The sequence below is a fragment of the Salvelinus alpinus genome, chromosome 37 (assembly GCF_045679555.1).
Source record: "Salvelinus alpinus chromosome 37, SLU_Salpinus.1, whole genome shotgun sequence".
Lineage (NCBI taxonomy): Eukaryota > Metazoa > Chordata > Actinopteri > Salmoniformes > Salmonidae > Salvelinus > Salvelinus alpinus.
The window spans coordinates 3,528,781-3,555,029 of NC_092122.1; the positions used below are offsets into that span (position 1 = coordinate 3,528,781).

The 26,249-nt window shown below is 41.6% G+C and overlaps 1 protein-coding gene across 1 annotated transcript; it reads right to left on the minus strand.

The window, feature by feature from the left end:
• Positions 1-1,748: 1,748 nt before the first annotated feature.
• On the minus strand, positions 1,749-26,000 carry cdhr5-rs (cadherin-related family member 5, related sequence). The gene is made up of 15 exons (XM_071386373.1): positions 25,797-26,000; positions 21,664-21,770; positions 21,241-21,452; positions 21,041-21,097; positions 20,821-20,913; positions 20,651-20,737; positions 20,168-20,278; positions 14,163-14,336; positions 13,843-13,933; positions 12,041-12,147; positions 11,653-11,853; positions 11,395-11,526; positions 9,697-9,775; positions 7,865-8,046; positions 1,749-4,943 (listed from the first exon to the last, which is right to left on the minus strand). Exons 2-15 carry the CDS (start codon positions 21,728-21,730, stop codon positions 4,308-4,310), a joined length of 2,229 nt encoding a protein of 742 aa, XP_071242474.1. The 5' UTR covers positions 21,731-21,770; positions 25,797-26,000; the 3' UTR covers positions 1,749-4,307.
• Between the last annotated feature and the right edge of the window lie 249 nt (positions 26,001-26,249).

Consider the following 26,249-nt stretch of genomic DNA (forward strand, 5'->3'; position numbering starts at 1 on the left):
ACTCCAGATATAACAAACTGACCCTAGCCCCCCGACACAAACTACTGCAGCATAAATACTGGAGGCTGAGACAGGAGGGGTCAGGAGACACTGTGGCCCCATCCGATGATACCCCTGGACAGGGCCAAACAGGAAGGATATAACCCCACCCACTTTGCCAAAGCACAGCCCCCACACCACTAGAGGGATATCTTCAACCACCAACTTACCATCCTGAGACAAGGCCGAGTATAGCCCACAAAGATCTCCACCACGGCACAACCCAAGGGGGGGTCGGGGCCAACCCAGACAGGAAGATCACGTCAGTGACTCAACCCACTCAAGTGACGCACCCCTCCTAGGGACGGCATGAAAGAGCACCAGTAAGCCAGTGACTCAGCCCCTGTAATAGGGTTAGAGGCAGAGAATCCCAGTGGAGAGAGGGGAATGTTTTGTAGTTTGTAGCCTTCTATGACAGCCAACACCCAACATCAAAGCCATGGCTTAACTTGCTTTGTATTTTACCCACTATAAACTGGAGATTGTTATCGGTTGTTTTTATTCTGCCACTAATTGGATAACTGGATAATGAGCGCAACACTATGGTTTTATGTGTTTTTGCAGATGTTCCACTGAGAGGGTGATCCGCAGTGTTCGTCAGTACGTGGAGGCAGGGCTGGTGTCATGGCATTGCATCCCACCGTCACAGCCTTGGGAGAACACTCTCAACCTTGGTAAAAGAGAGCACTGAATTTGTATAACACGTGATAGGTACAAAAAATACTGCAGGCGAGTGATGATTGAATGGATTACATAATGTTAATTTAGGCCTAACAACTGTCAAAAGCAGGTGATTACCTCTGGGTATTGCCTCTGTCTCAGGGCAGATTTGACATCTCTCAGGTATAGGTCCAAGCACACCTGTAAATGTCACCTCCACCAATCACAACAAAAGCCACAGGGCAGAGAATTATAAAGTCATCGATGATAACTTCCGGTCCATTGATCATGGTGAGACACTCCTTATATTCCAAACACTAGATTGTATCTCTTGGCTGAGTGTCCAGTTCAATCAGAAACCACTGACTAGGACTTTCCTGGGGGCAAAACAAAACATCACTTGAGTAAAAATCTTTGTGTATGTTTTCATAGAGGGCTGTAGCACCAACGGGAATGATAATGATGTCGGACCCTCCACTTCCAACAATCCCCCCAGCAGCCATGAGTATCTGTCTTAAACAGCAGGCCGGTTCCCACCTCAGGGCCCCAAAGGAACGCCATGTCAGAGGTCTTTGACAGGGCAAAGGGGAAAAGCACTGGGTGGATTTGTTGATACTAATGTACCCGAATCATGTTTTTCACAGCATGTGGTAGTAATCAGAGCATGACCCTAAGTAATAGGCCTTTTACTGTCTAGGATGCAAAATTATTCAGAATCTATCTTCCAAATGTAGGCCTAGTTAATGTTTGCTTTGCATTTAGCTAAAGTTAATGTATTTTATTTTTCTCTGATAGATCTCTCTCTGAAAAAGGACAAACTCCAGCATCTTCTCCTGAAACTGGACACCATGAAGGACCCTAGATGGCAATACAGCAGCGAGTACTTACAATACTAATGTCTAATGTCTTGCAGTGCTAATGTCTGTTCCACCCCTAAACCTCTATAAAAGGGACACTGGGGATCAAATGAATGAAGTTGCACAGTATTATCTCCCTTCCATTTCATTATATTGCACCAAACACTCCTACTCTACTCATGATTCACAGTATTTGCAGCACCAGTACAGTTTATTTTGGCATTACATATAGGCAGCTTCCTTAGATAATACATCTCTAAAGGCAACAGTGCTTCTAAGAGAGAGTACTACAGTATATACATGTCATACAGACATAATAACTGAACATGAATCACAATCAAAAGCAGTCCAGAGTGGTGTGAGAGATGTGTGTTCCTCCTCTCTAAGGAGTCTAGAGAGGATGACAGGGTTCATGCAATTCCTGGGGACAGACAGAGAGGCAGCAGGTGAGAGGACAGCCATCAACCACATGGAGGACGCGTAAGCAAGCACACAGCAGCGCACAGCCCCTTGCAAACCATGTAGACTCAGGCATTGTTTGGTTGTGCACACTGAGTATTACATTTATTGATTTATTATTAATAAGGTATTAGAGATTTTTGTTTCACAGACCTGTGCATGTTACCCCATCACAGAGAGTATGACCCCAGAGGATGGCGATGCCTGTGACCATTCCCTGCTCAGGTAGTGGCACACCTTTCTTGCCACACTTTGCTCATTATCCATATTTAAATTGACCTTCTTGTTGAAGTTTATTTTGTCTCTGCATGGGGAATAAGCTGTTGGCGTGGAATCTACCAGACCATCAGCTTCCACTTCAGCCTGGCTACTGCCTTCATCATAGAGCTGCTCAGCTTCATCACACAGTATGTCATCAAGGTAAAGTTGCTCTCCAAGGGATAATGATGTGCATGGGTATATTCAGATTAATAACTAGAATTCAGTTATTTAAAAATATACTCTATTAAGTCTACATTACCTATATTCTGGTTGCATTTAGTTCACCTGTCTCTACCTGTGTGCACACAGGTGTTGATAGTGGGACAAGTCGTAGTGGATCATCACACCTCTGTTCGGGGCACGGTTTAGCCACGCCCTCCAGCCCACGGCCAGGTGTCTCGTCAACGTCTCATGGGCTGTCAGGGACATTCTCCACCCCCTATTGGCTATTGTTAGGGAAGTCTTTCTGCACGTAGCGCTGCTCGTCCAATCGTTCAGGCTCGTGGATGTCAACATGGCTGCTGCTGAGCCTCTTGGCAGACAGGACATGTGATTCAGGAAGCCCAAGGGCAATTACAAGCCAGGAAGCTAATATAACCTAACTCTTCTCAGTGATTGAAAGTTTGCTTTTATGTTTAGGATGAGGGTTGTAGTTTTTAGCGAGTGATTATTAGCTACAATTATACATGAATACAAATGTCATAATTATATAGACACCCAATATCATTGTATCATAGCTGCACATAGACTACATCCATTCCTTCCGGTTATTCATAAGAAAACAACATCATTTTGAAACAGTTACTGAAATCACAAAATGTGTTTACACATCATTCAAGTGGGCTTGAACCATTGTTTTAAAAACAACACTGTCTCGTGTGTCCCTCTACAGTATGAAACTTCAGTTTACACTCTATAGCAAACACTAGTGACGCCACATAATCACTGTACACTATAGTTACAGTGTTGGGGAATAGTGAACTATATGTAGTTTAACTAGTCATTTAATTAAATGTTGCAGTACCTTGGTGGTAGTTGAACAAAATTATAATCTTGGTAGTGTTTTCAGTAGTTAATTACCTTTTTTGCCATGTAGCTAACTACTGGAACTACACACTACTTTGTTGCAATAAGAAAAGAAAATATAGGTGAATTTCTTTTTTGGCATCAGATCTGCCTAATTCTCACTCGAAACACATTTTGTGTGCCTAATTCTCACTACACATTGTTTAACATCTGACTCCAGAGTGATCTGTTCTTGCAATATGTAGTCTATGACATTTCAGATTTAGATATGATCATTTCTAACTAAGTAGTTGACTTTAGCTAAGTAACTATATTTTTCTTCGGGGTAACTTTTTTAGTGTAGCTTAACTTCTTCCAGTGTGAAGTAATTGATAGCTTGGGTAAACTATATTTTCAGAGTTGCTTCCCCAACACTGTAGTTACATTGCATTGCGCTTACATTATGACTTTAATTCCTGAAATACTAGTCCTTCAACACTGCAAATTAAAGCGATACAGAATGGCTTCATTCGCATTAAGGCTGGTCCCACACAGTTTTTCAGAAAACACATGTTTTTGGTCTCAGATTTACATACGTCCATTTACTCAATCAAGACCTGAACAGTCGTTGAGCTCATTTAGGCCCAACATAATCATATGGAATTGGAGAGAGAAAAAACAATTCATATACATTTTTGTCTCTGTACAGAGTTCGTTTGGCTCCATAATGTCAGTTTTATTTTTAAATAAATAAATCGTTAGTTATTTTGTATCTTCAATGTGAGTCTATAGCCCAGAGTGTGAGTCTGAAGCCCAGAGTGTGAGTCTGAAGCCCAGAGTGTGAGTCTGAAGCCCAGAGTGTGAGTCTGAATGGTGCATATGTGGGTTACTTGGTCATCTGTTTGCTTGATCGCTGGTTTGTTTCGCTGAGCCCTTGCGCTGCATTTCCCCGCTCGACGTCCTGATACTGGAGTAACGGGACCTGGTCGTCCTCAGAGGCTGTGTCATAATCGTCTGAAAGACCGATCAGAGTGCATTGTCTAATATTGATTTTTCTGCCTCAGACGACTCTTCAGAAGTGCTTTTGTGCCCGTCTTTGGGTTCTCTGATTTGGTGTGTTTTCATCCTTTGGCTCTGAGGCTTTTCTGGGTTTGTTTGGTCCTCAGAGGCCTCGCTTACATCTGCGGTCTCACTAGAAGCACTCAAAACATCTCTCGACTTATCCGTCCTTTCCCCCTCAGAATTTCTCTTCTCTTTTGTGCCAACAGCGCGTTCCCACTGCTTCTCCCATTCCATCTCCTCCTCTTTCTCCATATCCCTCTGCTTATTCCTCTCCTTCTCGTCTTTTGTCACAGCCCCTGTGCTGATGGTGCTGTCACCTTTCCTGCCATTAGAGACGAGGGAGGGAGTGAGGTATTTAACCAGGGGCTCTGGCATCACCAGTATAGGCAGCATGTCGCCTGTTACGGTACTGGAGCCGCAGTCTGGAAGGCTGCTGTGGCAGCGTGGCGGTGGCGGGATCAGCGACTGTTTCCTGGTGTAGACCCCATGTCTCCCAAGGAGGCTTCCGGAACCTCCCGAGGCCTCATAGTCTATGCTGAACCCTTCGTTCTGGTAGGAGACCTCCTCGGCCAGGGGGATCATGGGCCGGCCCGAGTTTACCTGTCAATCACGGAAAGAAGGGGCATTTAGAGGGTTGCTTTGAGGTGAAATGGTTGTTTTGTGACTTGTTACGTTCCAACTGATGCAGTGTTGTCCTTGTCCGTTCAAAAGTCTCATTGGTGTTGTTCAGAATTTCAGAAGTACATTGGACAATCATGGACAAGCAGTGTTTCAAATTCAGCACATTTTGACAGTGTTTTCTGAAAAGCAGAGGCTGCGCGACCAGATCAAACCGCCCCTCCACACCCATACACCACCCCCCAGGATGCCTCTTCCCCACAGCTAAACAACATTTTGTCCATGTGTTACTTTACGCACACATTTCTGAACAGCTGAAATAAAAATCCAGCAGCGTATATATTTTGTAGGCTAATTTAAGACGACATGAATGACGTGTAGCTTCAACCTTCTCTGTCTGTTGTAACTAAGGATAACGCAGTAGCACATACATGAGCAGTGCGCAAATATCCTTATCCTAAATGTGGTGTGAAACCAAATGCATTTAGGCTACATAACATTGCATGGTCATGCAACACCAAACACCAAACGATATGATAGACCGCACATCATTGAAATTCGCCAGAGTAGCCTGTTTCACCTCTGGCCAGCCGAACTAGCACATACGCAGAAGGTACGGTTGGTCAGAGAATCTGGTCACGCAGCCACTCCGTTTTCGAAATATTCAAAGCACAACACATTAGCATACTAAATCCATCGAGATAGATACTAGATCTATTCTATGACTGAATCTATGATATTCCCCTTACATATGGGGTTGGGTACTGACCATAAATCGTCTTCAGTCTACGATGCAAAACATAAGCGGGTCAGTATTTCACCTCATCATCAAACTCAAAATAATTACATATGCAATACTATTACATACAGTGAGCTCCAAGAAGTATTGACAGTGACACAGTTTTTGTTTTGGCTTCGTGCTACCATGATTAGGGATAATCCTGAATGAATCATGAGTAATGATGCGTGAGCAAGGTACAGAGGCATAGATATCATACCCACCAGAAAATGCTAACCTCCTCTGTTATTGTATTAGCATGTCTTGGGGGTATGATATTTGTGCGTCTAACTTTCTCACCCATCATTATTCGCGATTCATTCAGGATAATCCATAATCATGGTAGCATCCACATCAAATGTTTATAAACATTCATTTCTCATTTACAATAAAATGGACTCTATTGGGCACAAAAAAATCTAAAACGCAACCATAACAGAGTCACTCTGACCAACCGTACCTTCTGCGTAAGTGCTAGTTCTGTAATCATTGTGTGCTATGAATATGGGACCACTTAACTTTACTACTTTAATACTCATAAGTGAATTTGTCCCAATAGTTTGGTCCCCTAAAATGGTGCAAAATGAAAGCTGACAGTCTACAATTTAACCTCCTAGTCATTGTATCATTTGAAATCCAAAGTGCTGGAATACAGAGACAAAACAACAAAAATGTCACTGTACCAATACTTTTGGAGCTATTATGTTACATGTGTTACTGTTGTTACATATCACCAATGTGTAACATTTACATACAAAAAAACAAAGCAGAACCGCAACATCACAGTATAACCACAGGTGCCATACTTTCATTTGCATAATTATGCAATGGAAGTGCATCACATGTACGCATCTAACACACATTACACCGTCTCACTGTCACAACATCACTCTAGTGCGTACGTCAAAGCAATGCATGCATGAAAACTCACCATCTGGAACCCACCTTAAGCTCTACATAAACAGCGTTAGTGAAAAGAGACGTCAGGAGCGTAGAGTGAGGAGGGGAGGAAGGAAAGAGGGTCTGATATGCTGAGTTTTAACTTGTAGTGCCGACCACTGGTTTAGGAGTCAGAGCTCAAAGGTTGTGGTTGATATGGCGTTACAGACATGTTTAAAAAAAGATATATTAGTCTCAATGTATTTTTGCCATGGATTACTCTGTAGTTTAGATAAGTGGTCGATTAGTTTAGATTAGACAGTAGGTAGGTTTCCATCCTATTGGCGACAGATTTTAAAACCTGTATAAAGAAAATATGTGCATTTTCCCACCATTGTTTCCACCAAATTGACGTTTTGCGGATAAAAATCCGATATAATTTAGTCACTAAAACGGTTGCGTTAAATCGCAAATGTGCTTACTATGATATTGGCACGTGCGCTCTAGCCAACAGCTCGCAGATACAGTGCGGGTAGGCTAGTCTACATGATGAGATTATTATGGATGTTTTTATTTGTCAAATGGCAGTCAAGCATCGATCATCATGTCACCAGAATCAGACCCTCTATATTTATTGGAAAGGAGCATCAAGATCACCATGCACTTTCACCACCCTGTGAAGTTCATCATCATTTATTTCATCAGTAGCCTAATAAACCACATGATTTCCCGAGTCGTAGTTGGAGGATCTCGTGACTCCCAAGTTTACTTGAATATGATGGTTATTATATCAATATTTGCGCTTAAAGGCGTTTCCACCGCCATTTATCGCATAATAAATTTTCCCGACACAAAAAATCCCACTTTATCTAGCGTATTTTGTTTTGTCGAAAATTGGAAAGTTTCCATCAGGCCTGTCGTGACATTTCATATCTGACATGTACTTTACTTGCATAAAAAGGTTGGATGGAAACCTGGTTAATGACACATTTAGCTTAGATTAGGCTTGTATAAGCATACTATCCTTAGTTGCTTGATTGTGTTTGATTGTAATAGTCAGTGGGTTTACATGTTTTTGCATGCTTATACTGTATGTATCCTTGCCATTCCTTATCATTCATTCATTCAGTCGCCACTGGCCAGAAAATGGTCATTCAATATATATTTCACTTGTGCGCGTGCTTTAGTTGCCCCTGTGTGTGTGTATACAGTAGTGTGTGTTATGTGTGCATGGAGCAGCCCTTACCACTTTGAGGTGTTTCCCCAGGGCGACAGCCCCTCGTCCGGCTGGGTTTTGTCTCTGTCTCCTCCTCCTCCTCTTGGCCCATCGGATCAGCAGGAACAGGGTGGTCACTAACAGCAGCAGCATCCCACCCATGATACCGCCAGCTATCCTCACATCCATGTCTCTGAAAGGTGTCCATGGAACTATGGAGGGATAGGAGAGGCGGGTTAGCGTATGAAGTCCAGCAGCTCACACAACTGGTCCATTTTCACTTTGCAACGGCTCATGCTCATAGCCCTGCAGAGTCTTACTCATTCATCCAGACTTTGTTCCTGAAGCCCAGTTGAAGAGAAAGTTTGTCTGTTTTGTAAGCAGTCTATGTCTACAGTTCTTTGAATGGGGAGAAAATACATTCTGGGAAGTTCGAGCAGCCAGTTGCCTGGTTTAACTCATCATATTGTGTCCATGTTGTCAGGAGTAGCGTGATTGACAGTGCATAGAACGGGAGAGAGGGGCGTGTCCATGTTGTCAGGAGTAGCATGATTGACAGTGTATGGAAGGGGAGAGAGGGGGGTGAACTGGGAGAATCTAAGTGGATCTTCCAGCAAGACAATAACTTCAACCACACATTAAAATCCACAAAGAAATGGTTTATCGGCCACAAAATCAACATTTTGCAATGGCCATCTTAGTCTCCGGACTTAAAGTACATTGGAAAACTGTGGTTTGAATTGAAGAGGGCAGTCTATAAGCACATACCAAGAATATCAAGGATCTGGAAGGATTCTGTATCGAGGAATGGTCTAAGATCCCTCCCAATGTGTTTTAGTAAAAGGCTCAGTTCCGTTATCCTCGCAATGTAAGGTATTGAAAACAGCGTGTCAATAATTTTGACCCCTACCTTAAAAAATATATATTTTATTACTTGTTAAACAAAATATATTTCTCTGAGCAATTTTATTAGTATCAAATAATTTTTATAAACATTTGGGAGCATGCAATATACTGTAGCTCCGTTTTTCAATTCTATATTTTATACAGTCATTTTTGCTCGTCTTTGACACATCAAAGGTGTCAATCATTTCGGACTCCGCTGTAAAGAAATCAGACCGTGGGGAAAGTACGCCGTCATTTGCGCACATTCCAAGAATCTGATTTTACAAAGTGGATGTATGTCAAATCATCATGATTTTTGTTTTCTAATAGGCCCACAATGTGGTTACTAAAATCCGAGTTAGATACAGTATGTTTGGCTGTTTTCGCGGCATAATATTTAGAAATAGTCAATTTAGGGGTTAGAGAAGAGTTCTGTTAACTGCCGTTCGTAACATAGCTAGCCATATAGAAATTGGTGGTGCTACTTGAAGCTGTGTTTAAGTGTAATGCAGTTGGTTGGTGACAATGACATGAACATGTACTGGGGTTGACATCCATACAAGCATTACACTCTGATTTTTACCCCAAAATAGGGTGAAATACCATAGCCTAAATGTAGGCTAATTTTGATGGGGGGGCAATGAGGAGATTCTGAATCTTTCCCCTCTTGGGGACGCGTGACTGGCGTTGCCATGGCATTTCCATTGTTTTGGTCGAGTTCACTTTCTTTCCTGCATCTATAGGCTACACCGTAAGAAAATGGAATTGTTCTTTGTTGACTTTCAGAGAGCACAGTGGATTAACCAGTGCTGATCTGCTCTCTATGTTGTGTGTGTGTGTGCACAGTACTGTCATTGTGACTTTCACTACCTGTCAAAGAGCTGATACTGTGTGTGTGATCTCTCTTTGTACGTGGGTTTCCTGTATCCTCATCAGCCTCTTCCCCCCCTGATGCATCAGCAATGCTGAGTACTTACTTGGCTGGCTTCTTTGTAGCAGCTCTATGTCGACTGAGGCTTTAGCAACCTCACCTGATTCCTCATCCATAGCGACCACCTATAGGATAAATAATGATATTACAGAGAACTGTACTGCCCTACCAAGCAAAAAGGCAGTAACTGCTCATTTGGTCTAAAATGAGTTACTGCTAACATGACCCCCATTTTCTCCAAAACAAAACACCATAGAGGCAGGATACTTGTCCACGTGATTAAGCATGTATTTAATGTAGCAAAAATGACATTAAGTTACTGTGAAACCAAGGTAAATAAAAGCAATATTTCTCAGTTCCACGCTATGAGCAGTTACTGCCTTTTAGCTTGATAGGGCAGTGTAGATTCGGAGCCCAAAAAGGATTCTGTGTATTTCTAACCCTAATCTTAAGTGAAGCTAATTTTAATGTGTGTGTGTTACCTACAGTTGTATTACTACTGGACCACTTATTGGCCTAACCTAGCTATACAGTTAGCCAGGGACGACTAGTAAAACCAACTGTCCCTGTTTAACAAACTCATCTGGCTTTTTACACTGAAAAAAATATATAAATGCAACATTTAAAGTGTTGGTCCCATGTTTCATGTGCTGAAATAAAATATCCCAGAAATGTTCCATACCCACAAAGTTAATTTCTCTCAAATGTTGTGCACAAATTTGTTTATATCCCTCTTAGTGAGCATTTCTCCTTTGCCATCCACATGACAGGTCTGGCATATCAAGAAGCTGATTAAACAGCACGATCAATACACAGGTGCACTTTGTGCAGGGCAATAAAGGCCACTCTAAAATGTGCAGTTTTGTAACACAATGCCACAGATGTTTTGAGGGAGTGTGCAATTGGCATGCTGACTGCAAGAATGTCCACCAGAGCTGTTGCCAGAGAATTTAATGTTCATTTCTCGACTATAAGCCCTCTCCAAAGCCGTTTTTAGAGAATTTGTCTATGGCGTTGTGTGGGTGAGTGGTTTGCTGATGTCAACGTTGTGAACAGATTGCCCTATGGTGGCGGTTGGGTTATGGTATGGGCAGTCATAAACTATGGACAACGAACACGATTTAATTTTATTTATGGGAATTTGAATGCAAAGCGATATCGTGACGAAGTCCTGAGGCCCATTGTCGTGCCATTCATCCGCTGCTATCACCTTATGTTTCAGTATGTTAATACACAGCCCTATGTTGCAAGGATCTGTACACAATTCCTGGAAGCTGAAAATTTCCCAGTTCGTCCGTGGCCTGCAAACTCACCAGACATGTCACCCATTGAGCATGTTTGGAATGCTCTGGATCGACGTGTACGACAGTGTTCTAATTTCCGCCAATATCCAGCAACTTCGCACAGCCATTGAAGAGTGGGACAACATTCCACAGGCCCCAATCCAACAGCCTGATCAACTTTATGCGAAGGAGATGTGTCGCACTGCATGAGGCAAATGGTGGTAACACTAGATACTGACTGGTTTTCTGATCCACGCCTCTACCTATTTTTTAAAGGCATCTGTTACCAACAGATACATAGCTGTATTCCCAGTCATGTGAAATCAATAGATTAGGCTCTAATGTTTTTATTTAAATTGACTGATTTTGTCATATGAATTGTAACTTAATAAACTTTGAAATTGTTGCATGTTGTGTTTTATATTTTTGTTCAGTATATATTTGTCCGATTATGACCTTACCTCTAGGATGTGCCTGTCAAAGGGTCGTAGGCGGTCAGTCTTAGCGATGATAACCCCTTCCTCGGTGATGTGGTACAGTCCAGTGGTGGCTAGTGTGGGCTGGAGAGAATAATGCATTTTTGGATTCACCCCCTGCAAATGGAGGGAAGGTGAAGCAAGACAGGATGTACCAAGAACCATGGGATGAAAAAACGTTTGTTTATTATCCCTTTAAACGAACTAAATTTAGTCAGACACACATATTATCCCACCGCTTACATCTACAAAGTCCTGGTCTATGGCTTGGATGAGAAGCACCTCGTTCCCATAGGTGGAGACTAGCGTGGCAGGGCTGGAGCTCTCGATGATGAAGCCCTTGTACGTGGTTCTGTTAAAGAGGGGAGGGAACCGGTTCTCTGCTAGCACCCGGACCAGCGCTGTCGCCACACTGTACTTCTTTGGGTCATTCAGCTGAGATGCCTGTAGATGATTGATTGGTGTTTTCAATGTCAAACAGTCCAGGAAGATCCTTTTTCAGATCTATTCGGTTACCAAATTAGATTTTAAAAGGCTCTTAGTATTGGACTTATTGTCTTTTGTGGCTTTTTGATAAGGCATGCTACTGATACTAGTGCTTTTATCATTGTTTCAATCAAGATTTTCTTACCATGATGCGTAGTCGGAGTATAGGTGTCAGATGTCTGTTTTCCACCCGTCTTGTCAATGTGATCTCTGCTGTTTGTTTGTCAATCTGAAACCTGTTTTTGTCTGCACCTGAGGCACATGTGTTCCAGGTAAATACACAGGCCACGGGATGCCACACAGAATGACCATATACAGTTGAAGTTTACATACACTTAGGTAAGAGTCATTAAAACTTGTTTTTCAACCACTCCACAAATTTCTTGTTAACAAATGATAGTTTTTGCAAGTCGGTTAGGACATCTCCTTTGTGCATGACACAAGTAATTTTTCCAACAATTGTTTACAGACAGATTATTTCACTTATAATTCACTGTATCACAATTCCAGTGGGTCAGAAGTGTACATACACCAAGTTGACTGTGCATTTTAACAACTTGGAAAATTCCAGAAAATGATGTCATGGCTTTAGAAGCTTCTGATAGGCGAATTGACATCATTTGAGTCAATTGGAGGTGTACCTGTGGATGTATTTCAAGGCCTACCTTCAAACTCATTGCCTCTTTGCTTGACATCCATGGGAAAATCAAAAGAAATCAGCCAAGACCATGCAGCCATCATACCTCTCAGGAAGGAGACGCGTTCTGTTTCCTAGAGATGAACATACTTTGGTGCGAAAAGTGCAAATCAATCCCAGAACAACAGCCAAGGACCTTGTGAAGATGCTGGAGGAAACGCGTAAAAAAGTATCTATATCCACAGTAAAACGAGTCCTATATCAACATAACCTGAAATGCGTCTCAGCAAGGAAGAAGCCACTGCTCCAAAACCGCCATAAAAAAGCCAGACTACGGTTTGCAACTTTACATGGGGACAAAGATCGTACTTTTTGGAGAAATGTCCACTGGTCTGATGAAACAAAAATAGAACTATTTGGCCATAATGACCATTGTTGTGTTTGGAGGAAAAAGGGTGAGACTTGTAAGCCGAAGAACACCATCCCAACCGTGAAGCACGGGGGTGGCAGCATCATGTTGTCGGGGTGCTTTGCTGCAGAAGGGACTGGTGCACTTCACAAAATAGATGGCATCATGAGGTAAGAAAATTATATGGATATATTGAAGCAACATCTCAAGACATCAGTCAGGAAGTTAAAGCTTGGTCGCAAATGGGTCTTCCAAATGGACAATGACCCCAAGCATACTTCCAAAGTTGTGGCAAAATGGCTTAAGGACAACAAAGTCAAGGTATTGGAGTGGCCATCACAAAACCCTGACCTCAATCCTATAGAACATTTGTGGGCAGAACTGAAAAAGCGTGTGTGAGTAAGGAGGCCTACAAACCTGACTCAGTTACACCAGCTCTGTCAGGAGGAATGTGCCAAAATTTACCCAACTTATTGTGGGAAGCTTGTGGAAGGCTACCCGAAAAGTTTGACCCAAGTTAAACAATTTAAAGGCAATGCTACCAAATACTAATTGAGTGTATGTAAACTTCTGACCCACTGGGAATGTGATGAAAGAAATAAAAGCTGAAAAATAATTCGCTCTACTATTATTTTGACATTTGACATTCTTAAAATAAAGTGGTGATCCTAACTGACCTAAGACAGGGATTTTTTTACTAGGATTAAATGTCAGGAATTGTGAAACTGAGTTTAAATGTATTTGGCTAAGGTGTATGTAAACATCTGACTTCAAGTGTAAGGCTGCAATGCAATCCTTTCAAAATAGAAATATTAGAGCAGTCTACTGGCCTCTCAATAGGCCTTGAAATTGCCTACTGGCGACCTATGGATTAAGCAGACACTATTAGGTAGGCCCACACCTGAGAGAATGGAGTAGAGCAAAGGCGTATCAAGGCTTCTGTCTCCATCTTCGGCATGAATTGGACCAGGAGAGAAATTCAGTAATATGTCCTGAAACAAGAGAATTACTGCATCTTAGAATCCACATGGATTGTTTAATCAATCAATTGTTCAATCTTGACTCCTGACAGTTTGCCCTCGCAAAAGAGATTTATAACTTCAAGTTTCTATTCCTGGTTAATATATTAAGGTTTAATACAAAAATAAACAATATTGCATGCGGTATGCACATCCATAAAATTTGAATTCTACAATGAAAGTACTAAGCAGTAGTCATCACCTGGTCCTTTTCTGTGATGTTGACCACGTAGATGGGGTTGGTGCAGACAACCGTGTGGTTGTGGTCCTGGGAGATGGGTGTGCACGGTAGGAACTGAGGGTAATGGTCGTCCCTGTCCTCCACGTTCACAGTCAGAGAGGCGGAAGTGTTGTACCACTCCTTGGTGTTGGTTTCCTGGAGAAGGAAATTTATTATTATTTTATCTAAGCTTCAGTAATGATACCCAATATAATGGGAAACTCTTCAACCTAGCAAGACTGAGAGCAAACCCTTACGGAAAAACAACATGATTTCACATGTGGAAAACAGCAATTTTTACATGTTTTGCACATGTGAAACCATGTGTTTTTGGAACACTTCACAGGTGTTTATATATTTCACATTTAAGTTTCTTGTGGATTTTCACGCGATCACATAACCTTTTCACATGTGGATAAAAATGTTCACATGAGATTTCACAGGTGATGATGCCCTGCAAACAATGAGTCATTATGATGCACACAGTCACAGCCTGATCTGTTCACCTGTCTTGTGCTTGTCTCCACCCCCCACCAGGTGTCTTCTATTTTTTTTTTCATTATCCCCTGTGTATTTACACCTGTTTTCTGTTTGTCTGTTGCCAGTTTGTCTTGTTTTGTCAGCGTGTTTCACGTTTCTCCTGTTCTCAAGTTTTTCTTTTCTAGTCTTCCCGGTTCTGCCTGTCCTGACCCTGAGCCTGCCTGCCGTCCTGTTCCTGATTTGAATCTGCCTTGGATTATGCCTGCCCTCGACCTGCCCTTTGCCTACCCCTTTGTTATAAAAAATATTCTGAGAATCGAACTGAGTCATGTTACACACAGCACTTTTAACATGGTGTTTTCAACTTACATATTTGACACACTTTGACAAACATTACTACATTGTGGATGTTTATTTATACAGTAATTATCATTCAACATGTACTTCCCTGTGATTTTGACTCGCAACCCCTTGGTTCACATCATTCTTCCGGCTACGTCACAATGTCTGTCAGTAACTGATTTCGACTGTATTGCTACACATTGGACTTCAAATTAAATCCCAACCTTGTTAAATATAATCGCTTTTCTTGACTGTATTTTTATCTTAGTGATTCAGGAGTAACATTAAAGCAGAATAATATACCCCACCAACATTAGACAACTATACAGAAAACCCTCAAATTGCTGGAATAAGTAAATTAAATCAAAGATGTGAGAATAGTCAGAATAACTGGTGTTTCTAAAACACGTTTTCACATGTGAAATGTCAATCTTTGTAAGAACATGTGACAATCAAGAGATGCGCTGTTAAAACCTGTTCAGGATCTGACCCTTTTTTTCAATTTTCACCAAAAATGACATACCCAAATCTAACTGCCTGTAGCTCAGGATACTGAAGTAAGGATATGCATATTGATACCATTTGAAAGGAAACACTTTGAAGTTTATGGAAATGTGAACTTAATGTAGGAGAATATATCACATTAGATCTGGTAAAAGATAATACAAAGAAAAAAACGCTTTTTTTGTATTTTTTTATACCATCTTTGAAATGCAAGAGAACAGCCATAATGTATTATTACAGCCCAGGCGCAACTTATATTTTGGCCACTAGATGGCAGCAGTGTATGTGCACAGTTTTAGACTGATCCAATGAACCATTGCATATCTGTTCAAAATGTTGTATCACAAATACATTTTCAAGTTCATAATTGTGCACTCTCAAACAATAGCATGGTATTCTTCCACTGTAATAGCTACTGTAAATTGGACAGTGCAGTTAGATGAACAGGAATTTAAGATTTCTGCCCACACTTGGGCAGGCCTGGGATATTTTTTTGTTACAACCTCATGCTAATCACATTAGCCTACGTTAGCTCAACCGGGGGGAACACATATCCGGTAGAGGTTGAGGTTACTATGCATATCCACTAGCTTAATGGCAGCTGGTAAACATTAAGTTAACGTTTAATTTTCAATAACTTACTGTTAACTAGTTACAAGTGGGTTATTGTAAGATTCCCAGTAATTTACTGTAGCTAATCCATCACACTCACTGACCTGATAGTCTGATAGGAAAGTGAGTATTACATTGTGAGTTAAATCTCTTATGGTGCTTTGGAATCACATGCACTTATGTCAGCATTTAACAAGGCTGCAGAACTGACCGTGTACAAGCTTAATGTTAATGAACAGAGCACATTAACTGGGATGACATTCCCTTTTTTGGAAGACCCCCTCAAAAAGCCACGCCTCCAATAAGCCACGCCTGCAATCTTCTGATAGGCTGCCGCTGTTAAAGTATGCTGCCAGTCAGCAAGTGATGTGCATGTTGTCAACAGAAGAGTCAGTAATGGCACAGTAGGTAACTGGCAAGGATGCTAGTGGCAGCAAGTGTCCTGTAGGTTATAGGCAACATGTTGCCAGTAAGTTACTGCGACTTTTCCTATAACTTAAGTAGTTTACAGTTAAGAAATGACAAATTCACATCAACAACTTGCCATTAAGTTACTGGAAAATGCACAATAACCTCCTCACAGTGCATCTGATTACTGACATTCTTTTCCAACATTTGCAGAACAGAAAGTATTAACACAGTTGCTTTACATGTACCTGCATAACCATCAAACACTTCAACTGCTACAACAATTCCACTGATGGTTGGCACAATTACCCATTATATTTGACCAAGCCCCCAAATATGCTAATGAATCCCAGCAGTACATTGCCCCCACCCATCAAAGCGCTGATGATGGGTAATGATCGTACCTTACATTCAAAATATTGGGTAGAAACCTTTCCAATTATACCTACAAGGTACCTAACTGTACCATGTGAGTTCATATGTGTACCTGTCAAGTGTACCTTCTGACATTTTTGTACTCCAGGTAACAACACTGTACCCTAACCATATCCTTAGTAGTCTGAATAAGTATGAACCTCGTGGTACTACAGAAACATTGATGTACTCCCAACCAAGAGGTTGCAAGTTCAAATAATTATTGTATACTCTACGTCAAGTGTCCTTGAGCACTGTTCGTTTTACGTTGATATTACCTTAGTGGTGATAATCAGACAATTATTTACTTGATTCTGGGCAGCTTTTAGCAAAGTACAGAGATACATTCTTGTCAATAAGTCTGTGGCCATAGCTCTTTCACAGTCACAGATCTGGTGGTGTAGCTGCACTGTAGCAGGACATTTCATGTTGCTAGTGACCAAAAGGTTATGAGTTCAAATCCCATTTAATACTTTTATTTGTGATCACAGTACAAAATGTTACAGTAAGTGAAATCCGAATACAGCAGCATACTGTCATTTTATAGAAATAACACCAAGTTGTTGTGAATATTTATTTATTTTTACCGCAACTTTCGGCAAATTGCAGGAATGTATTCTTGCCAGTCTCCATTATATCCACAGACCTGGTGGCACAGCGGGAACTTCAGGTAGCTAGCAACCAAGAGGTTGTTAGTTAAAATCTTAGTTAACTCAAGTGAGGTTGAGTCCTAAGTAATCAGCATACTGTCCTTTAACATTAACACATGGATTTAGCTAAAAGAAATACAGTAACTAGTTGTAGATCTTACTGTATTTTCACCGCAGCTAGACGAAAACCTACAGGACCATTACACAACGTTCTAAGAACGTCTTAAAAACGTCTTTGGGGATGTCCCTGCAACAAACCGGGAACTACACAAAACCTGCAGGTGACCATGACTGCTTAAATGTAATTAATGTAAATTATGCCTTTCAAAGTAAAGTGTTCTAAATTACATTTCACACCTGGGCGTTCATATGTGCTGAAATGTTGTCACGTGTAGTGTCATGGTATTGCATTCATCCCCATGTTGTCACATTTATTTCACATTAATTTCACATGAGATCATGTTCTTCCATGTTGCTTCACATGTTGTCACGTAGTTGTATGTCATGTTGCTTCACATGTTGTCATGTAGTTTTATGTCATGTTGCTTCACATGTTGTCATGTAGTTTTATGTCATGTTGCTTCACATGTTGTCATGTAGTTGTATGTCATGTTGCTTCACATGTTGTCACGTAGTTTTATGTCATGTTGCTTCACATGTTGTCACGTAGTTTTATGTCATGTTGCTTCACATGTTGTCACGTAGTTTTATGTCATGTTGCTTCACATGTTGTCATGTAGTTTTATGTCATGTTGCTTCACATGTTGTCATGTAGTTTTATGTCATGTTGCTTCACATGTTGTCATGTAGTTTTATGTCATGTTGCTTCACATGTTGTCATGTAGTTGTATGTCATGTTGCTTCACATGTTGTCACGTAGTTGTATGTCATGTTGCTTCACATGTTGTCACGTAGTTTTATGTCATGTTGCTTCACATGTTGTCATGTAGTTTTATGTCATGTTGCTTCACATGTTGTCACGTAGTTTTATGTCATGTTGCTTCACATGTTGTCATGTAGTTTTATGTCATGTTGCTTCACATGTAGTCATGTAGTTTTATGTCATGTTGCTTCACATGTAGTCACGTAGTTTTATGTCATGTTGCTTCACATGTTGTCATGTAGTTTTATGTCATGTTGCTTCACATGTTGTCATGTAGTTTTATGTCATGTTGCTTCACATGTTGTCATGTAGTTTTATGTCATGTTGCTTCACATGTTGTCATGTAGTTTTATGTCATGTTGCTTCACATGTTGTCACGTAGTTTTATGTCATGTTGCTTCACATGTTGTCACGTAGTTTTATGTCATGTTGCTTCACATGTAGTCACGTAGTTTTATGTCATGTTGCTTCACATGTTGTCATGTAGTTTTATGTCATGTTGCTTCACATGTTGTCAGGTAGTTTTATGTCATGTTGCTTCACATGTTGTCATGTAGTTTTATGTCATGTTGCTTCACATGTTGTCACGTAGTTTTATGTCATGTTGCTTCACATGTTGTCACGTAGTTTTATGTCATGTTGCTTCACATGTTGTCATGTAGTTTTATGTCATGTTGCTTCACATGTTGTCACGTAGTTTTATGTCATGTTGCTTCACATGTTGTCACGTAGTTTTATGTCATGTTGCTTCACATGTTGTCATGTAGTTTTATGTCATGTTGCTTCACATGTTGTCACGTAGTTTTATGTCATGTTGCTTCACATGTTGTCACGTAGTTTTATGTCATGTTGCTTCACATGTTGTCACGTAGTTTTATGTCATGTTGCTTCACATGTTGTCACATAGTTTTATGTCATGTTGCTTCACATGTTGTCACGTAGTTTTATGTCATGTTGCTTCACATGTTGTCACGTAGTTTTATGTCATGTTGCTTCACATGTTGTCACGTAGTTTTATGTCATGTTGCTTCACATGTTGTCACGTAGTTTTATGTCACGTTGCTTCACATGTTGTCATATTAACTTCACATTAAATCACATTTGATCACACGAGTTCACGTGAAATTCATGTGGTTTTTCCGTAAGGGAAGACATAGACATGGTCAGGAGACCGGTATTCAGCCCAGCCACGTCCTTCCTCAGCATTTGAGATTTTAGGTTAGCGAATGATGCTGCCTGCAAGATGCATTGTAACTATTTATGATCCGTTTCTCTCCACAAAGTGTTTCAGGATGGCTTTACTCATAAATAGTTGAGTAGATTATAATGTCAGGCCGTGGCATAGTAATAGATTACATATCTTCAGATTATAATTATATTATATGACAAGGCAGGGAGTGGCACAGTAATAGCCTCTGGCTTTCATAATTATTGGCCTCTGGCCTCAATGTGTTCTTGTTGATTAATGAAAAAGGGGATTAGTAGCAGACATGGGTTCAAATGGTATTTGTTTTCTTTCAAATACTTCAGCTGTGCTTGATTGAGCATGTCTGACTCAATGAGCCCATTGAAATAGTCCAAGGAGTGCAACCCCGTCCATCTGGGACCTCAGACAGGCTCAATCAAAACGCTCAAAGTATTTGAAAGAAAACAAATACTATTTGAATCCAGGTCTGATAAGTAGCAGGTCTTACCACAGCGTAGATGACTAGCTGCAGCTTGGTTTTGGTCTCATAGTCCAATGGCTTGTCCAGGATTACTTTACCACTGTTGGGCAGGTCTATCCTGAAGTAGCTGGCATCAGGCTGGGATGAGAGAGAACATGGAAATGAATGAAAAATGGAAATGAATTAAATTAGTGCACAGATGGTCTACCCGAGCAATTGACACAGAGGTGTAATCAGCAAGGTTAGGAGGTATAGGAGCATTTAAAATATAATTAATTTGAGTAGATGTTGGATTGTCGCTATAAGTGGATATATTGGGTCATTGTTTGAAATAAACAGGAACATGACAACAGGATTCAGCACTGTGGTGAAGTGCCTACTAGAGAGCTAGGTGTTTTTATTGGTAAAAATTCACTTTAACTGCGGTTAATTAACTCTTCCTACTCTCTAAATCCTATCACACACTGTCCCATTATGATTCTCTGTAAATTCAATCTCATGGTACCATACCGAGGCTCTGTCGATGATGTAGGTGATGGTGTCTCCATCAGCATCGATGGCCTTGACGGTGAAGACTACAGAGTTGACTGCAGTGAGCTGAGGATTGATGAAATACAGAAGACCTGTCATTATGCATCTGAAACACAAGATTATATTATCAAAGTGTGATGTATCTTTACCTCACTTATGTAACGCGGTTGTATAGTCTTCTCAAGGAACCTTGGTTTGTTATCGTTTTCGTTCAGGATCTCAACCATGACCCTGTATTCACTCTAGAGGTAGAAAACAGTAGTTTCAGAAATTCCGTTTAGGCATTTCCTCTCCTTAGTTTTGAGTCAGTTCACATTCTAATTTCCAGGTTGTGAATAACATGTTGTAGGCCTAGTTGAGATGGCTTACCTGTATTATGTCATCTTCATAACATGTTAATGCTGCCATCAAAACAGATCCCTGGCGCTTGGAGAGAAAACGCTGTTAATTATGGCGTATGTATGTAAGTATGAACTGTCAAAGATATTAATGTGTCCTATTCAATCAAACCTGGTTTTCTGGCATAAGACTTAAAACAGAAGGACAGCAACAGCGTGATGTCTTATTACCTCTCGATCCAGGACTCTTAAAATGGATGAGTTTAGCCTGATGGTTCTCCCTTCTAGGTAGAACCAATTGGCGTTCTCTCCGGTGAGGCACAAGCGGATGCTATTGACTCCTGTAGGGTCCCCGGCGATGCTGAGGTTCGCAATGAACTCTCCTACGGGGCGGTTCTCGCTCACCGTCGCAAAGATGTCTGACCCACCCAGGCAGAGGCTGGCTGTCAATCAACAAACACAGATTTGGGGTCAATGGCTCTACAATTCTATTACCTCAATGACATTTCAATGACTTATGTACATTAGCGTTTCAGCCATAAGTAGCATTGCGGTTTTGGTTTAAGTGGTTAATTTACTAAAACCCTGTTGAGGCGACTGAAGAAGCGAGACCGCTATTCCCCACAGTGAGAGTTTGATTGAACTCTGGCCTACCTTTTATGACATGGTAAGACGTGTTTATTGCCAGCTGGCAGAGGAACAGCCCCCATGGGTTCAGCATCTTCCTCTGGCCTCCTGAGCCTCCAGTCTCTCAGCCACAACTGCAACCCACAGAAACCAGCAGCAACACAAAATGGCAGTGTTCAATTTGTATAACTTAATCTAGCAGACAGGATGTTACATTCTGTATTATGTGCAAATCATTATTGGCAGCATTTAGCTAACCAGAATCCAAAAAAGCTTTAGTGATTCATTATTTTTGTTTTCCAATACAGTTAGTCCAGCACTAGTTGACAATCGTTTCCCCTTTGTTTACATCCTGGCATTCACCTCTGGTCCACCTTCTAATACTATAAACCAGTGGTTCCCAACCTTTTTCGGTTACTGTACTACCAACTGAATTTTGTCTGCCCTGAGTACCCCTGAAGTACCCCGTTGTGCATTTTACCAGTAGGACTAGGGTCTCATGAGTCTTCTCAAGTACCCCCTGTGGATAGGCCAAGTACCCCCAGGGGTCCGATTCCCCCTTGTTGGGAACCACTGCTACAAACTATTTGGTCCCTCTTTGGTCACTCCTAACAGCATTCTGCCAAGGCAGTTATGGTAACCTGCCCGGTAACATGACTTTCACTGCAGCCTCTCTCGTTAAACCCCACCTCAGTGTCCGCTAAGTGCCCTCATTGCCTGAAAGCTTTTTTGGGCTCCTCATATAATCCACTTTTAAATCCTATATAGTTTCCTTTCTCTGACGTTTATTAGGCCTATGTATTATACCAAAACAAGGCAATTTGTGTAATTTACCGTAATTCATTATGACTAATGTTGAGTAATGAACCACTCCTTCCGGTAATCCTTTCATGTTTGTTGTGTTTTATGTTGTTGATCACATTAAACGACTGTGGTTTGATTAGCCCGGGGCCAGTGCCAGTGCCAGTCAATTGTTAGCCTGGGTACCAGTCTGTTTAGCTATTCCACTCCTTGCCACGCTAAACATGTTTGGCATGACATTTCCATATGGAGTTGACAAGAGAGCAGAAACAGACTGGCACCCAGGCTAATCATTTGTTGCTAGGTCCATTTATCAGATCGCTCTGCCCATGACTGTCCGCTGAGTGTCAGTCACGCTCCTTCATGCTCTCAGCAGTCAGGACCTGGATTAGTCACACAACTTTACTGCTCTCAACTTTACTGTCATAGAATCTTACTTTAATATATTTTACTGTTTACTATTTTCTGTTTAAATGACAGTGTGTTTAGATGCCACCTGTGGCTTAAGTGTACACATGCACACGCTGCTCAGTGTAGTTATAAGGTTCAGGGTGAGAATTAGTCTGTGTCTGACTCGTGTGTTTGGAAGGTCTCATCTGACCTAACAGCGCAAGAGGATCATGAGGTGAAGTACAGGTACCTCACAATGGACGCCCACAGTTTCCTTCACGTGAGATCATGCGTGCTCAGTGATACTATGCTTGCTTAGTAACAGAGATACAGAATGTGTGGTTTTCTCTCACTTTTTCAGTTGACATTTCATGGAAGACCATGGTTACTTGGTGTTCAGTACAAATAGTTTGGCTCAGTGCAAAGAGTACCTTATGATGAATGTGATTACTTTTACAGACGTAGCAATTAAGATTATAACTGCTGATTTGATGCGCTTAAAATATAATTGTCTCATTGTGCCAAATTGGAATAACGACGGCAACATGGATGTGTTGGACAAAACATTAAGGACGATTTCCTAATATTGAGTTGCTTCCCAGAGTTGTTAAGTTGGCTGGATGTCCTTTGGGTGGTGGACCGTTCTTGATACACAAGGACAAGGACAACAACCTTTCCCTCAATGTGATCAAGACAAATGAGATGATTGTGGACTACAGGAAGAGGAGGACCGAGCATGCCCCCATTCTCATCGACGGGGCTGCAGTGGAGCAGGTTGAGAGCTTCAAGTTCCTTGGTGTCCACATCACCAACAAACTAACATGGTCCAAGCACACCAAGACAGTCGTGAAGAGGGCACGACAAAACCTATTCCCCCTCAGGAGACTGAAAAGATTTGTCATGGGTCTTCAGATCCTCAAAAGGTTTTACAGCTGCACCATCGAGAGCATCCTGACGGGTTGCATCACTGCCTGGTATGGCAACTGCCCGGCCTCCGACTGCAAGGCACTACAGAGGGTGATGCAAACGGACCAGTACATCACAGGGGCCAAGCTTCCTGCCATCCAGGACCTCTATACCAGGCGGTGTCAGAGGAAGGCCCTAAAAATTGTCAGACTCCAGCCACCCTAGTCATAGACTGTTACATTTACATTTTACATTTAAGTCATTTAGCAGACGCTCTTATCCAGAGCGACTTACAAATTGGTGCATTCACCTTATGATATGATTCACTGTTCTCTCTGCTACCGCACGGCAAGCGGTACCGGAGCGCCAAGTCTAGGTCCAAGAGGCTTCTAAACAGCTTCTACCCCCAAGCCATAAGACTAATTTAATGGCTACCCAGACTATTTGCATTGCCCCCCTCCCCCTCTCCACACCACTGCTGCTACTCTCTGTTATTATCTATGCATAGTCATGTACATATTATGTACATATTACCTCAATTACCTCGACACCGGTGCCCCCGCACATTGACTCTGTACTGGTACCCCCTGTAAAAAGAACCCACTATTGTTATTTACTGCTCCTCCTTAATGATTTGTTATTCTTATCTCTTACTTTTTTTTGAAGGTATTTTCTTAAAACTGCATTGTTGGTTAAGGGCTTGTAAGTAAGCATTTCACTGTTGTATTCGGCGCATGTGACAAATACAATTTGATTTGATTCACCTGGTAAGTCTAGGTCATGGAAAGAGCAGGTGTTAATGTTTTGTACACTCCATGTATAATAGTGATTGGGTTCATGGCCCTCCCCCCAAAAAACAAATCAAAACCACAAATTTAGTGTGGCATGTATACCGTTTTTTTCAGCTACAAGGAAAACAACATTTTAACGTTCTGAGAACAGTTATTTTTAGTCTTGCACATTAGAACATCTATTAAAAAGAGTAGAGCCTGACTAAACAGCTGGTAAGGCTGTGGATAATGCAGTGTGTGTCTACTGGTTATTAGGAGTGGAGTAGTCACTCTGTCTCTGGATTAATACCGTCTTTAATTCGTTTGAAATAGCTTCGCAACAGGAAGTAGGTCTCTGTCACACGGGCAGATAACAGGGGATTAAATATTGAATATTGTTCCATATCCTATCCAGCCCGACTTGACACACCTGCCCCTGGCATATGCAGACGTAAGTGTGTGTTTGTGTTTCCCCCTTTTGTGTTTGTGTCACCCATATGTCTCCTATGTGTGTGTGTGTCTGGGTCAGTCTGGTTCACTATAATGAGCCTCACCCGGTCTGCCTTTGTCTGTTGCTGGGAATTGAGGCTCTAGTTGAATAGGCCTGCGTTGCCCAGTTTGTTTCTTTCTGAAAAGCTATCTGAACTCCTCCCATGCCCTGCGTATGTCACAATTAACTAAACTCATTAAAGTGCTTTTGATAATCACTGAACAAAGCAATTACTGAGCCATTAGGCCTCGCTTCGAGCATTCCCTAACCTTAACGCTATCCTTAACCCCATGCGTAACATTATCTCTAACCCTATCCATAACCCCCAAGCCCTAGCCTCGCTAACGTTAGCCTCCTACTGTACCTAACGTTAGCGTTAGCCACAACAAATTGGAATTGGTAGCGTTGCATATTCGTAACATATCATACGAATTGTAATTCGTAACATATCGACGAGGGACAATCTGAAATGAATACCCAGGTTGAGTCATAGCATAACAAAATGTTAATGATATTTGTGGTCACACACAACCAGATTGTAATTCAGTTCATATTGTGTTCCCTAGTCTAAGTGTTGTTTGTAAGTATCACCACTTAGTAAGGAGGAAATGGAGGTCGGACCCCTTTAATGCACATGTAACTCAAGGTGATGTGATGTCACAACGATATGGGAATTTGTTAGGAGGCTTATCACTTCACCCACATTCTTACATACATACACTCATACACACACAGACACACACATTTTTTCCCCACACATACTAACTTACACTAACTTACATATAGGCTCACATCATACTCACTGTCGTCCAGTAGCTGAATGGTCAAAGCCTGAGCCGCAGTTCTCACGCTCGCGGTATCCCTCGCCTATTCTCTCTGTTCCAGCCCCTCGGTTTCCGCCACATATTTCCCCCTGTGGCAGAACTTTCTCCCAGGGTCAAACGATCAGGCGCAGTGACGACAGCACTAAACACTCCAGTCCCGCTTCTCCTACCACCACCGGTTGAGCCCTGTTCCCCAAGCATGGGAGTGTGGCAGAAAGAGAGAGGAAGAGAAAGAGGGAGGTGTGTGTGTTGGGAGAGAGCACTAAGAGCTCCTGCGTAGAGCACAGACCGGGGGCTTAGCTGGCATTTGGGGCTCCCGAGTGGCGTAGCGGTCTAAGGCACTGCATCTCAGTGCTAGAGGCGTCACTACAGACACCCTGGTTTGAATCCAGGCTGTATCACAACCGGCCGTGATTTGGCGTCCCATAGGGC

Excerpts from the sequence above, each read along its gene's own strand:
- cdhr5-rs (XM_071386373.1), bottom strand. The coding sequence starts at position 21,730 with ATGCTGAACCCATGGGGGCTGTTCCTCTGCCAGCTGGCAATAAACACG. Across the intron at positions 20,738-20,820 it reads AACCGCGTTACATAAGTGAG|CTCACTGCAGTCAACTCTGT; the intron begins GTAAAGATACAT and ends ATCAATCCTCAG. Across the intron at positions 13,934-14,162 it reads ACATCACAGAAAAGGACCAG|GACATATTACTGAATTTCTC; the intron begins GTGATGACTACT and ends CTCTTGTTTCAG.